The 15,563-nt window shown below is 56.7% G+C and overlaps 1 protein-coding gene across 2 annotated transcripts in view; it reads right to left on the reverse strand.

Moving 5' to 3' along the window:
- Nucleotides 1–15,563, reverse strand: part of Radil (Rap associating with DIL domain) — a 56,237-nt gene that overhangs the window by 11,275 nt on the left and 29,399 nt on the right. For both annotated transcript variants that reach the window (XM_071605407.1, XM_027919738.2), the window contains 4 exons: nt 13,065–13,312; nt 12,167–12,790; nt 9,952–9,989; nt 2,079–2,239 (listed from right to left, as the gene is read on the reverse strand). In XM_071605407.1, the coding sequence (XP_071461508.1) occupies nt 2,079–2,239; nt 9,952–9,989; nt 12,167–12,790; nt 13,065–13,312 (1,071 nt within the window). The remainder of the gene's footprint in view (nt 1–2,078; nt 2,240–9,951; nt 9,990–12,166; nt 12,791–13,064; nt 13,313–15,563) is intronic.

Consider the following 15,563-nt stretch of genomic DNA (forward strand, 5'->3'; position numbering starts at 1 on the left):
CCTCCCGAGACCCGCAGTGCTGAGGACGCAGACCCTGGAACCAGGGCAACGCCTCCCAGGAGGAGCAGCTAGGGACAGTCCCTGTGAGACCTCCACGTTGCCCAACAGCACTGTGAGCACAGCCTGATGGCACCACAAGGGAAGGGCATCGAGAGGGCACTCGCAGGTCAGGAAGGTGGGCTGTCGGGTCCTGAGCCCTGACCACAGGGATCTCCTGCCCACAGCTCCCAGCCCAACCCCAGCACATGCCACACATGGAGCAGCAAGCCCCGGAACGGCAGCAGGGAACCGCAGCTCCAGCCGCCCCTTACCACAGACCCGCCTGCTCCAGCAGCAAGACACGGGGAAAAGATGAGAACAAATCTGGAGTGGAGTGGAGGGGCAGGGACAGCCAGATTGCAGGCACTGGGTTCCAGGAGCACCAGCAACCCGTGGAGCCTGGGCAGGCAGGCGGCTGGAGACCTGGGACCCTGCAGTCATTCACACCACACCCAAGGCCTGCCAGCAGGGAGACTATGCCCCTCCCTGGGAGGGAGTCTAGCTGCTTTCACAGTCACCAGAGGGGGAAAGGGTCAGGGTCACAGTCTGGAACACCCATGGGACTTGGGAGGATCCATGTCAAGGGCCAATATTTCCCTCCATGTAGCCACAGGCTCCAAGGCCCCAAGAGTCCACAGAGGGTCCCACCTCCCCTGTCCCATAAAGCAGAGGAGGAGAAAATCCCCTCTGGCTCTGCCCTGCCCAGGTGCAGGGTATGCCCTCCCCCAACAATCAGTCTGTCACCAGAGCCCTGCCAGGACAGACAGGCCTGGCCCCACCCCCACCCTGCCGGCCCAGGGTTCCCAGGCACATGGTCCCAGCTGGTCTCCGCAGCCTGCGCCCCTCCCCGACCCAAGACAGGACCAGGCCCATGAAGCAGAGCAGGAGCCTGTCTTGATGACTGGACACTTCAAGGTCACTATGCAGACACTCCTGCCCCTCACCCTGACCATGGAGAGCCCCTCCTCTCAAGAAATCTACCCCCAAGGCACCAGGAGCCACCGCAGGATCCCAGCTTGTCCAGGACCCACTCTGGCTTTGACTTCGCAGGGCTCTTCCTGCGCAGTCCACGACAGCGTCCAGGGCGACACACGTGTCTGGAGACCAAGGCCGCCTGGTCTATCTGCAGGCCTCCCGTGCCAAGTACCTGGCCTGCACGTCCCTTCCAGCTCAGAGAGGCCGGAGGGCGGCTCCCAGTGTGCCTCCTGCTGCGGCCTGGACCCTCAGAGGCAGGGCCCATTAGGGACTCACCACACCTGAGACCGGCATCTCAGACGTGAAGGACAGCAGTTTTGTTGCTGTCATCGTAGAGCAAAGCTGTGTGGGACAACCCCTGGGCCACCCCCACAAGGCTCTGGACCCACGTCCCCTTGGTACCTGGTCCCACTGCAGGACAGTCCTGCCCTCCTCCCTGGCTGCTTCCAGGGAGGCCACCTCCCAGGCCACCTCCAGCCCCCCCCCCCCCCCCCCCCCCCCCGCAGCCCTCAGCAGACATGCACCAGCTGAAATCCTGTGGGCCTGCAGCGCCACCTCCTCCGCGGAGCCCTCCCAGACCACCCGGCCAGAGTCCCCTCCCACTATTTTCAGAACACTTCTTACTGTATTTCATAAACCCTAAAAGGCACATTAAAATCCCCACATTTTAACCTCTGAGATTGATACAAGCTATGAATTTGCAACTACAGGTGGTGACACCCGTCCCTCCTGAAGTAAGGGTGCACCTCTGATCCTTGCACGTGACCCATGGTGCATCTGCCTCTCCCCTACCAGGTGACCTGTGCGCCCCACCTCCGAGCCAGAGCAGGGCCGTGCCAAGATGCCTCCATTCGACAGGCCACGGGACGGTGGGGCCAATGGTGTCACGCACTGTGCATCCAGAGGCTTCAGGTTGACCAGACCACAGGCGCTGGGCCCAGAGGCAGTCCCTACACGCCAGCTGGAGTTGAGGGAACTCTGACGTGACTCCACCCTGTTCCCGCAGCCAACTGTGCCCCAGGACCACACCCTGCCTGTGAGGGCCGCGTGGCCGCCCAGCTCACCTGTGATGTCCAGCTCCTCCTCCATGCTCTGCACATACAGTGGGCATTTCTGCTGCATGAAGTACAGGAGCTCGATGGAGTTAGCCATCCAGAAGAGAATGTGCTGCAGGTCCGGAAGCAGGTCGGCCATGGTGAAGCTGGCCCAGGAGATGGGCTCCTGGCTGCCAAGACAGAAAGACCAAGAGTTATGCTAGCCCATGGCCCTGGGCTGAGTCTGCTGCTCTGTCACATGGGACATTTGTTCTCATGGGACCCTGACCAAAACAACTACTTTTGTCAACCTAGTAGTGTTAGGCAGAGAGGCTTGGAACTATGCATGAACCCACAAGATGGCAGAGGCCCCCAGAAACCTAGTGGGACGAACAGCCAGTTATCACTGTCACTGGTAAAGACCTCTAGTAAATAACCTGTTTCTGTCTCTTCTCTTTTGAAATAAGACAATAAAGTAGCTGTGAATGCTGAGAGCGTGGGGGGGGGGGCTACATGCACAGGGAGGGGGTGAGGCCCATGGTTTCTAGAACAAGGAGCGTGAGCCTGGGTGTGTTATTTAAGAGTAAGAAATAGGAGCTTCACACAATATTGAACAAGGTTGTCACCCGAGGAGACAAACAATAATAGAAGTTTAGGAGATGCACTAATGTTAGCTAAATTCTACTTTACCCAAGAAGGAAGTCAGGAGAAGACTGTGAAGTCAATGAAGCAAGGGTCCATGATCAAAGCCTGTTCTCTGGAGATCTGGAGGTAATCGTCAGAAAACCCCAGAGCAGACAATTAACCAGGTCACCTCAGACCTCCAGGAGGAGGAAGCAGGTGGCCGGGTTTCCATCATGAACCCTCCTGCAGTTTGGTGCTTTGTCCACATGGGGCGCTACTACTATGGGTAATTCAAGCAGAAGCTACCTCACCAGCATGGCCAGGTGCCAGCACCAAGAAGCAGTTTAGACCCCTCCTGAGGCCATCCTGAGTGGGAAATGAGCATCTTCCCTCCCAGACCTGCGGCCTCTCGGCTCAGAGGTCCCCCGCTTTTTTAAAAAAATACTTCTTTAGTTGTCAATGGGCCTTTATTTATTTATACGCAGTACTGAGAATCGAACCCAGGACCTCACATGCTGGGCAAGCGCTCTGCCACTGAGCCACTGCCCCAGCCCTCAGGACTCCCTCTTTAGGGGATGGTGGCAATGTCAGGGTTGCCTGCCTCCCTCAGTGGCAGTCTCTAAGGCCACCCAACCATCTCTCCATCTCCTGGGCACTGGCCCCAGTATGTGTGTCAACTGCCCTGTGTGACTTGAAGCTCCCTTTTGTGGCTGTGCTGGGTGATTCCTTAGTTTAAGATGCCAGCACGTCTTACCCATCTCATCAACACACCAGCCCAGCAGTAAGCCCTGCAGGCTGTGTGGGCTGCCTGGCATCCCCGCAGCTCAGGACAATGTGGACATCCACCAGCTTCCACGATCCCATCTTGCGGGCACGGTGGACGTCAGCTAGCTGTGCACACCTGGAGCTGCGACTAGACAGGGGGGTCCACCTGCAGACCGACCGCCCCCATATCTGGCTCAGCCTGGCCTGGGGTGAAGACAGACCCCTGCTGCCTGATACCCAGCTAGGCTGGGACCCCATACCACCTTGTCCCCCTCACAGGGAACTCTAAATCACAAGCCAGGTGCCAGCTGCTCAGCCGCCACAGGGCATCTGCGAGCAGTCTCTGCCCAGGACCTGGAGGGGCTCTCGGACCCCACCTGCACCTGGAGGGCATCAGGATGAAGGCCATCAGAGGGGCCCAAGGGCAGCACCTGGTGTTGGTGTCTGCTCTCAGTCCAGGGTCCTGGAGGACTCAGCAGTACCCTCGGAGGGAGCTGCTGAGAGCACGCAGGGCTGGGCTCCGAGAGGTCACGGTAGGGCCAGGTTTGTTTTTCTCCTCCATCCACGAGTCTCCCCAGGGCCTGAAGTCCCCCTTGCTCTCTCTGATGTAATTCACTTTTGTCCACAAACAAGGCTGACATCTCTCGGTCCTGCTCCTGGGTGGGGACCAGACTGGCTTGGGAGGCCCCTCCTCACTGCTGCCTTGGAGCAGGGCTGCTGTAGCCTCCCTGCCTATCCGCATGGGGGCAACCCCTGCTCCACGCCCGTTCTCCACAGCCACCCGAGTCCACGTGCACACAGCACTGTCATTTAGAAAGGGTCAATTTGCTTTTACTATTTACTGTCCTTAATTTTACCCTAAGAAACCACCCTCCAGCCACTGCCACCTGGAGCTTCGGTATCAAGCCCCAGCGAGGTCAGCACAGGGCTCCCCACCCGCCAGCTAAGCCACGCACCGCGGCTCCCTCTGAGCTGGGCACACGGAGACCTCCCTGCACAGCCTATGTGGATGAGGGGCAAGTTCAAGCCTCCTGGCAAAGAAAGACGCCGCACAGGCCAAGAGCAGGTCCCTCTGGAACTCAGCGAGGAGCGCGAGGGCCCGCGTGGCTAAGCAAGGCCAAGGTGAGGCCTACAGAAGGGCGTGTGGAGGGTCCACAGCTGGCACTGGGGCCCGCCGGAGGCAGGCAAGGCATCCCGAGCCACAACGGGAAGGCGGACAGCAAATGTGGTGGCGAAACCTGGACCTGCTCAGCCCGTCCACCAGGAGAAGGCCGCGTGCAGGTGGTGCAGTGCCACCTGAGTTACCGCGCACCGCCAAGATCAGCTCAAGTCACATCTACTGACCCAGAGCCCATGAGAGAGAGCCAATCACTACACAGCTCATCCTGCGAAGCTCACCGGGTGGACGGGAGGGGTGGGGGAAATGACCCTGTCACACACAGCAGCTGCCTTGGGCCTGGGGAGGGATCCGGGAGGCAGCGGGTGCTGGACTTCCTGTTACGGCAGCTGAGTCCGGCCTGACTTCAGGAGAGGGCATGTTCCTGTCATGTTTGTGCAACAGTGAAATGAATTCCGCTGGAGGACCATGTGGGGACAGGACAGCCAGGCCACAGAGCCACAGAAGGCTGGACTGCAGTGAGGTGGATGGGCATGGCACCAAGGGATGACCAGGGCAAGGGCTGGCAAGGTGACAGTCTGGCAGAGCCACCACTGACAGAATGAGAAGAGGTGACAAAGGCAGGCAGAGTGGACACGGGTGTTCGGGGCGGGGCATGGATGGAGGGAGCAGGCAGAGGACAGAGCAAGAAGATGGACCAGGCAGAGCTGGGGAGGGAGCAAGAGGGACCAGGTGAGGAAGGTCCTGCAGAGGCCCGTGGAACCCAGGACAGCAGGTGGAGCAGGACAGGGGCCACGCGCCCAGCAGCCCATGGAACACTGTGGGGAGAAGCAGAAGCCTCCTGGGTCCTCAGACTCTGGATGGCAGTGTTACCAGGTGGGGGACAGAGGAAGCCAGGCTGGGAGGCTCAGGGAACAAGGCAGACAGAAAATAGAGGCAGCAATGCCACCAGAGGCCCAGAGTCAAGGACAACAGGGAGGGAAAAGCAAGGCAGCCATGGAGGTGGCAGAAAGGCTGAAGGCGCTGCCCCCTCCCAGGTGTGGAGGCCGAATCCAGAGGACAGCAGAGGCCATCCCTCCATCCAATGGCAAAATTTGAGGCCTATGTGAGGCTGTTTGGTCTCATGAACCCTTCGTGCAGCAGCCCTGAGCACAACGCTGTCCAGCTAAAGGACCTCTGTGACACCAGCACTCTGACCCCGACTCTCTAAACCCCAAACATCTGAATCCTAAACACATCTGGCCCCAAAGGTTAGGGATGAAGGACTGTAGGCCTGAGGGTGACACACGGTGATCATCTATTAAACGTGAGTGCTGTCACTCTAGCACATAAACCCTGGGGCACCATTAGGTACGAGGAGTCTCCCAGAGCCCTGTGGAGGCAGGAGGGTGACATGTGTGGAGGTGCAGGAGAAGAAAGCCTCAAAGGGGTCTTCAGCCCTTGAACTTCAAGCCAGAGTCCAAGTTCTGAACACAGAAGCACACAACCAAATTCTGCAGACAGCCTGCAGGGCCCTGGCAGCCAGGGCTCCGAACGCAGGCAAGGACAGAGTGGAGATGAGTCCAGAAGAACTGGAGCTGCACCCCACAAAGCCCAGGGCTCTGCCATGGGTCCACAAGGCCTCTGCTTGTTCAGCGTGTGGGGAGAGGGGACAGAATCCACAGGAACACCCTCGGCCTACACCACAGAGAGGGGAACACAGCCAGCGGGGGGCATGAGCAACCCAGAAACAACAGCAACAGGCCTGAGCTGCAGGACCAAGTCCCGGGACAGCAGGGGACCTGCACATGCAGTGCACACCGGTCACCACAGAAAACTACAGTGACTTCAGCGGGAACGGGCCAAGGGAAGGGAGAATCGCCCCAAATACACCACCCAAAGACGAGGCGTGAGGTCATGCGGCAATCATATCTCAAGGGACCAAAGAAATCAAAGAAAGACAGTAAACCATGATTGAACAGGCATAGGAAAAGAGGAGAAGGACTGAGAGGCCAGGAGCGATCGCTGAGAACACACCAGGGGCAGGCAAGACAGGCAGGAGCAGCGGAGAGCTGCAGGGCACAGGGACTTGCAGGGCAGATACGGTGGCGGGAGCCCCTGGGAAAAGCAGGGCCAGGCAGAGCTGCCAGACCAAGAACAGCCGTGTGTTTCCCAGAACCCCGACCAGGAGAAACACAAACAGACCGAGCCCAGAAACATCGGGCGTAAAACTGACCACCTGAAGAGAATCTCAAAAGGCAAAAGAGAAAACTACACAAAAGAACAAAATTAGACACACACACGACTTCTTAACAAGTCAGGGTGCTGAGAGATGATGGAACCACATCTTCCAGGGCTGAAGGGAGAGAGCTGACCTCCTCCCTAAGAGGCAAGCAGATGGAGACATTTCCTGACACCACGTCCAAGGGCTGGCCACCACAGAGCTGCACTCAGAATGACTTCAGTCCCAAGGGAACGTTCCGGAATGAGGGAGCGGCACAAGAAGTCACGATAAGGAGAAAAACACTGGTAAGCAAAAGCAGTGGGTAAATCAAGATAAACACAGATTATAAATACAAATAAAAACAACGAATGAGTGGGGAATGACAGGGTTGAGAGCAAAGAGAAACTCAAATAATCCAAGTGATAAACTGAGAGCCAGAGGTGGGACGGGATGGGAGCCAGAGCATACTAAGACCTAATCTTGTGTTCCGCAAAGTAGAGATATCAATATTTTCAGAATAACTCTGAAACCAAGAGAGGAGTTTCTAAAATCTAATGAGATAAGGAAGTATAAAAAAGAAAGACAATCGACATGGTAAACAAAAACCACAGTGAACTTGACAAAAATATCTCCAATACATCAATAAGTGTAATAAATGTAAATGGGTTAAACTTGCACACTAAGAAAGAAGAGCAGACTTTGTAAACCATTACATTCAGAAGTAAAAAGACAGAAAGATTCCAAGGAAGAAATGAAAAAACTTACCAACACAACAGACACACACGAAAAGTGACACTGTATTAACATCATAGAAAAAGGCAGTAAGAATTTTTAGGAAAAAAGAGGGACATGACTTTGAAAGTAACCGTTTCAAAGAATGCCCTTGAAGCTGTAAGCCCCTCACTGCGAAGCACCAACAAAAATAAAACAAAGCCAATAATTTTTTTAAAACAAACTTACGAATTCACAACAACAAGGAGAAATGCTAACTTATTCATCTCAAAATCACAGTTTAAGCTGGCAAAAAAAGTTAGTGTGCAATCAAATTAAGTAGATGAATGTGATCTCATAGACATGCTGCACATTAGACAAAAAATACTCTTCAAAGAACAGATAGAATGCTTGCAAAAATTGATCACAAACTAGCCAACAAAGGATTCTTAACAAAATGAAAAATAAGAAAAAAGTCTTACAAACCACATTTTCTTATCATATTGTAACAAAATGAAAAATAGAAGCACAGAAAAGCTTATGTATGTAGAAATTCGAAAAAAATTCAAAATAATTCATGAATTCAAGGAAAATTAAATACTAATTATGCAGGAATAGGGAACTAAAGCATGGTTCTACGTGAGAAAACCTGGCAGTGCAGACCCCACGTTAACAGACGAGAAAGAAGAGGGGGACCCAGCTGCAGGCCGGGGTCCCGTGAAATCCAAAGGCCATTCACATTAAAAAGAAACAACAGGCTCGCAGCGAGCACGGCGAAGCATGGGCCATGATAACCCAGGTGTGGGTTCGTGGTGCCTGGCAGCATATCCTTCACTGTTCTCTATTTTGGAAGTGGTTCATTATTTTTAAAAGGAAAATCAAACAAACAAACAACAACAACAACAAAAAACAGGAGTGTGTGTTCAGAATGGAAACAGGACTGCGTTAGGCCCTGATGAACGCTCTGGGGTGCAGTGGAGCAGGTGGGCTGGAGGGAAGGCCCGGCTCTTCCGGTCAGTGGGGAAGCTGGGTCCACCCTGTATCTGCTTCATACCAAGGGTGCTGGGGGCTCCAGGCCACCCACAGACAGCCACTGGGACAGAGGGGCCTGGTCTTACCTGTACCTCAGCACACAGGAGGAGGGCTGGGCAGCTTCTGCCACCTCCGTGCCCCTTGGCACTTTGGCTGTGTTGAAGCCCAGCAGGGAAGTCCCTGGAGAGGCCCCATACCCAAGCTGGCCCTGTCCCAACTTTCACCAAACTCCCCTGACACAGAAATCCAGGAACTCAAGCCCTGCGACCGCACCTACGTCTTGGTCACCTTCCTGCCATCTGCCCAGTGTTGCCCCTGCTGGTTCTACAGGAAGCCGTGCCTGGGTCCCCACACAGCCTCAGACCCCAGAGGCCGTGGCTCCGCTTGGCACCTCTGTTGGATCTTGCTCTGGCTCCTCACACTGGCAGGAGCCAGAGAGTGAGTGGGCCTGTGCAAGTGAGTGGCACCTTGAGCTCAACTGCACCTGGGGGACATCGAGAAGGGACAGTGAGACCCCAGCCCTGAGGCCTCCATCTGAGTGTCCCCAGCTCCTACTTTGAAAGGGGGATGGTGAAATCACCTGCAGGGCCCCAGAGCACATGTGAGCGAGCACATGCGGCAATGGTGAGCTCTGGTTTTGAGAAGGAGGCATGAGCAGGAATGAGGCTGGCCTCTACCACGCTGTGGCCTGATTTAGCCAGGATGCCACTGGTATGTGGAGTCCCTGGGAGCCCCACAGATCCGGTTCCCTCTCTGGATTCTCCACCAAGCCTCCTTTGACTCAGCCTTCAGTGTTACCACCTGGGTGGGGCTCTTAGAGAGGTGACTTGGTTAGGAATCCATGTGTATGTGCACGGGATCATGTGATAGGTGCAGGGAACTGTCCTTCAGCATGCTTTTTAGGTCTGATGACACAGACAGCAAGTGGCTGCAGTTCAAGGGCTCTCACGTGGCAATGTCCACAGAACAGACACACAGCACTGCTGTCCCTACAAACCAGCCCCACAAGAGGTGCTTCTGAAGGGCGTCCACACAGAGCGGGCTGCAGGGCTCAGCGTCTGCACATCTGTCAGACAATCCAGATGGCACAGCCGAGGCCCAGCAGCAGCACAGGCTGGGGTGAGGGTCTTGGACAGAGCAATATATGGACCCATCTCGCAACTGAGGGCTGCAGGCTTTTCCTGAAGGGAGTGGGTGGTTATCAGGAGAATGGGGCAGGGAACATGGGCACAGGCTTTGCCCACTCAGCCCTTAGGAAATTTCTACCCAGAGCTCCCCAGGGTGCTGATGAGAGAAATGGACACAACTACTCTGAGATGGAAGGCCGCTGGTGAAGCGCGGAGGGGAGCCCCGGCATCCGGAGGCTCCCTGAGGACTTAGCTCCTCGGAAAGCAGGAGCCCGCAGGGAAGGTGCAGCTGAGAGGTGGGGACAATAACTGGGCCGTACTTACAGTTGCGCCTGCTTCTCTGCTAGCTCTTTGGTTTTCTCCTACAGAGAGAAAGAGAGAAACAGGACAACAGGATACCTCCAAATACACGATGCTCCATCTCCACGAAAAATAGGGCACACTATCCCAGACACCCTGTGTAGGCTGATATTTGATTCTCAGTGAAGTTGGAAAGAACTTTCTTCATGACTTAGGCATCTTCCCATCCATGACTGAACGTGATCTACACACAATCAATCCACAGCCCTCAGTTCACACAACTGGCCATTTAGAAAATAGTAAAGACAGGACAAACATTTGACAGATACTAGAATGAGTAGTCTAGTAACACTCTTTGTTGTTACTCCTAATACATACATCCTGAGATGCCAGCCACAGTCACAGCAGGCAGACACATGTGTGCCTGGACATTTACAATATAGGTAAACGGCCCAGAGGGGAGCAGGTACAGCTAACATCTTCTGTGTGTTCTCTTAATCAGCAATTGCTCTTGCTTTAGCAGCAAAGTAGTCTCAGTCCAATAGAACCCTGGTCGCTGGCTTGGTCCTCGTGCCCTACTCCTGTACAGTGTGCACATCCACCTACCTGTGTGTTTGCTAAGAGGACAGGGGAGTGACCTTGGGAGTTGCTCTGTAGGAACATGAGAAAATTTATAGCAAGTGGAACTCACAGGGGCTCTGCTCAGGCCAGAGCCGAGGTGAGGAGGTGCCACGGGCGCGGGGCAACCTGGATGTAGACACCTATGTCTGCAAGCCCAGGATGCCATGGGAGCGGCTCCTGTCTGCCAGCCTCAGTTTCCAAGCTTGTGCAACACGGCAGGGCTGGGTCCCCGTAGGAATGAACCAGAAGTGAAGAGGTGGATGTGGGTGAGGCTCAGTCTCGTCCTGCCACTGTGCCCTCTCGTCAAGTGACCTATGCCCTCCTGGCCTCAGTTTCCTTGCCTGTAACGTGGGATACAGCACCTGCCCAGTCAGGGTAGCTATGAAGGTTAATTGGGTCAAAGAGCATCAGCAGGGCTGATGAATGCCAGGCACAGAGCCCACTCAGAAAATGCCATGAGGTTCCCCTGTCCCAACGTACATGATTACAGATGGTGCGTGGCCATGCCGTGGGGCCCCCTGTCACATTCCAGCACATCCACAACGCCTACAGGTCACTCTATGAACCTCTTGAGGGGATGGCCCATCAGGCTTATGCTTCCAAAGGGTGTCACCTATTTTAAATGTGGATGTTTTAAAAGTTTGTTTTAGTTGTTGACAGATCTTTATTTTATTTATTTATATGCAGTGCTGAGAATCGAACCCAGTGCCTCATACACGCTGGGCAAGTGCTCGACCTCTGAGCCACAGCCTCAACCCCTAAATGTGGATTTTAATACAAGAAAACTGACCAGGTACCACACGGCCCTGCCCACTAGAGATGAGAGAAGGCCTCTGAACAACTCCAGGTGACTGCAAGCCATCCTCTGAGTCTTGGGATTCAAGCCAGTGGGGCAGGAACTGGCAAGGAGGCTGAGACCGTGGGGCGCCCCCAGACAGCCTGCTCCGGTGCTTGTCGAGCCCAGTGGGGTGACAATTCCAAGTTAATCCCCAGGGCCATGCCTGGAGTCCCTGTGAGCAGGGACCAGCCCTGGTGGGTGGAGGCCGGGGTACGACGCCAGGGACAAGGCCCAGAGGAGTTCTGCCCACAGGACCACAGCACCAGGTTGAGACTCTGGCCTGATGGAGAATCTATCAATGTCCAAAAACTGACCAGCCCTGCATCCTCACTACCAAGGGAAAAGAGTGTCTGCGGGGGACAGCTCAGGGGGACAGCAACTCACCTGCCCCAGAGAAAAGTGCCAGCACTGAGCCGTGGTCAGGGGCCTGCGAGAGCGCCCAAGGTCCCTGGGCCCTGCAGTGCCCAGCCTCTGGGGTGTCTCATTTCTGGGCATGTGATGGTACCAGGCCAGGCTGGACCATAGGAAAGGACAAAGCTCAGAAGCAGCAGCCAACTCTGCACTACGCAGACCCACATGGAAGCCTGGAATGTGGTGCAGCTGTCGTGGGCCTGGAGGTGAGGGGTAGACAGGCCAGAGAGGCTGGCCCTTTGCCCAGCCTGGCATTGCCACGAGGCAATCAGAGAGGAATTGGGACCTCCACCTGACACAGGCAGAAGCCAGAGGCTGTCCCGCAGCCAGCGGACACTCTGCGGTGGCCTGCGGGCCCGGCCCACTCACCCACACTGCCTCGCGGATCCTCTTGGCTATCTTGAGCAGGAGCTGTCCAAATGTGCCAGGCTCGAAGTGGGTGGCCGAGTGCTGGACACAGAGGCATAGGAGGAAGGCAGGGGTCAGCTTGTAGTCGTCACCCCCGGGCTCAATCAGCGTCATGACTCTCTGCAGCAGTGCATCCTCCTCCTCAGGCTCAAACTCCAGGAGCAGCTGCCGCCGTCGCGGTATAGCAGCCAGCACGGAGGAGGCACTGTCCCCAGCTCCCAGTGCCATGCCACACATCCTGCAGTTCTGTGGCGCAGCCCGGAGCCGCGCCAGGGTCCCCGTGGGCAGAGTCCGTGCCTGCGATGGGTCCTTGAACAGCAGCAGGTAGTAGAGGCCCAGGGAGAGCAGGTCCCCATGCTGCAGTGCCACAGTGCTCCACCCCACCTCCTTGAAGTTGACGGAGATGGGCGCCCCAGGGATGGGCTCCAGCAGCAGGGCCGCCTGTCCCTCGGGGGGCTGGTACCGCCGAAGGGTGCAGTGTAGGGGCAGGATGTCGGGGGCCGACAGGCTGATGCTGGGTTTGCTGGAAGGCGTGCGCTGGCCCACCGTGTGCCGCTCGCGGTTGAGCACATACACCAGGCTGTCCTGAAACACAACGCCTGACTCAGGGGTGGGACACCACCTGCCCAGACCAGCAGAGGGTGAGAAAGGGGAGGAACAGGTGTTCCAGTCTCTGGCTGGGACTGCTGTCCACCAGACACACCACGCTAAGTCGCCCACCCCTGGCCACCCAGCCTGTGCTGGGGAAGGCGGTTTCCCGGAGGAGCCTTGTGGGTGCGTGAGAGGCCACACCAGAGGCACAGGGCTGATGTGAGTCCTTGGGTGGGGCTTGGGGCTGTGGGTGTCAGTGGGGGCTCACATGCTGCTGGCTGTAACCCTGCAGGAGAAGCAGGTGTGGGGACTGGTACAGGCAGTCACGCATGGTGTCTTGGCTGGCCTCCTCAGGCCCCTGGGCAGCGCCAGACAGGGTGGTGGCCAGGTTCAAGCTGGTCTCACTGACAGTGCGGCGCAGCCGGGGTGGAGGGGAGCTCCGGGCAGCCCCTGGGGCCACGGCAGGGGTGCCCTTGGCACGGACCCGCTGCAGCCTCCGGGCTTGGGCATTTATTCCTGAAACAGAACCAACACAGGTAAACAGGCCTGACTATGACCATCTCCCAGGTCCTCCTGCATTATGTGAATCTCCTAAGACACTGCTGACACCTGTCCCAGTTCTATCAAAGCAGGTTTACAGGAGGCTCAAGGAACTCTGTCTACTGGCTGCGCACTCCGAAAGGACAGGCAGCACCTCAGGATCACAAAGCAACCCCAGAAAAGCCACCCCCAGGGCAGTCAGGAAGAAAGCACCTGCCCTACAGAAGCCCAGTGACACATGGCCTGCACTGTGGGCCTTGGGCCAAAGCCCATCAAACACTCCTCCCACCAAGCACCGGCTCCTCTCAGGTCACCATGTCACCCCAGAACGTTGTCCTGTCCACCTACCTGCCCTGTCCTCCAGCCCCGCGTGTGTAAGGCTATACTTCCAGCCGGGGAAGAGACACAGTTGGTCATCATCCCTCACTAGACGAGGGGGAGTGGTCAATTACCACAGTGTCCTGTGGGTGGCTTCCGCAACAGCATGCCTGCCACCTTCCCAAGGCCACCTGGACTCCATCAGGCTAGAACAGGCATATGCACAACATACACACATGCACACACAAATACATGTACACTCACATGTGTGCACACACGCACACTCATGCACTCACACCAGCACTGCACCACAGTCCCCATGCAACTTAAAGGCGAACAGACATAAACATGGGCATATGCACACTCATGAGCGCATAGACACACACACACACACACACACACACGTACACACAGCCCAGAAATCACACATATCCCGTAAAAGACCTTTAAAATCTCATGCTCACAAGTACAGGAAGCGCTCTCTGAACCGATGCCGCCGGGAAGGCTTGAGCAGGATGGATGGAGCCGAGGAGACCCCAGACCCCTCAACATTCCCAGCGACCCTGGCGCTTTCTGCCGCATGCCTCTGCTGGGTCTCCTCTAGCCTTATCCCCTGGTGTAGCATCTTTGTCTCCAGCCATTCCAAACAAAACCAGACAAAAGCCAGAGGAAGGAGGCTTGTGAGAGCGAGAACAGTGGCCCGTGCAAGCCATACCAGGAGATGGCGGCTGAGCCCTGTCCTTCCTTCCAGAAGGCCGCCTGCGCATCTGCAGCTTGCAGGGGGCCGGGGCTGCCGGGAGGCCTGCTAGCTGCAGCGCTGAGGCCGCTCCACCCGCCGCACCCCTGCTCCTGCCTGCTGCAGAGCCAGCCCAGCCAGGCCTGGAGCTGCGCAGGTGCCCAGCAGGTGGGGTCGGAGCCCAGCCTGTCCCACCTGTCACACTGGCTGCAAGAACAGCAGCAGACCCACAGCCTGGCCTCACCGCACAGCCTGGGGCCAGATCTGAAAAAAGAACACAACAGTTCAAATGATGCTCCAGCCCCCAAGTGTCCCCAGTGGAGCACCAGGCTGCAGGAGAGCATGCTCAGTATCTTGAGCAGCAAGCCAAGAAGGGGGGCCTGTCCTCTTGGCTTCCCAGGGTCTCCAGAGGGCCCCAGTCCTGATGATCAGCACACAGGGTGTGCCAGAAGTCCCCCAGGGCTGCTGTCCCATGCAGAAGGCACACAGCAGACTGGACCCCGCTCTTCCAGGTGGGGACTGGCACACTTCTCTCGGGTGACCCCCTCGCAGGGCTGGGCTCTGACTCACCCCTGGTCTACCCATCCTGCACGTGGGAGCTGGGGCTTCCCGGGCCCACTCAAGGTTTGTGTCCTTGATCCTGGTGGGTTAAGGGCCACAGCCTGTGGCTCCAGGCAGCAGCAGTGGTGACTACACCAGGACCAGGGGCACGTGGGCACCCGAGGGCAGGAGGGCTGTGGAGCAGCAGCAGCTTCTGTGTCTTCTATGGCAGCGGCTCTTGAGGCCACTGTGGTGCTGCCCAAGGGGACAAAAATCTGACTGCTCCCCGTATCCTTTCCCTGCCACGGTGCAGCCAGGAGGACGCTTGGGCACACGCATGTGCACATGTATACACACAGGCTGAACCCTGCATCAGGACGGCCTCACACACAGGCCACCTGAAGGGCCCTTCCCTGCGCACCCAGTGGTGGGTGCAGACTGCCAGTTGAGACGCCACCAAGAGCACGAGGTCCAACACCTGCGTGACAGACCTAAAGGCACCTGGACACCACTGAGCATGGCTGTGGCTCATACAGAAGTAAACACGACACCATCTTTCACAACAGAAAAGGCCACGGTGCGTTCACAACAGGGCTGGGCCCACGGGTGGGGCTCCTGTGCCGGGGATAGCGC

Source organism: Marmota flaviventris, chromosome 19, assembly GCF_047511675.1.
Source record: "Marmota flaviventris isolate mMarFla1 chromosome 19, mMarFla1.hap1, whole genome shotgun sequence".
In the NCBI taxonomy this organism is placed as follows: domain Eukaryota; kingdom Metazoa; phylum Chordata; class Mammalia; order Rodentia; family Sciuridae; genus Marmota; species Marmota flaviventris.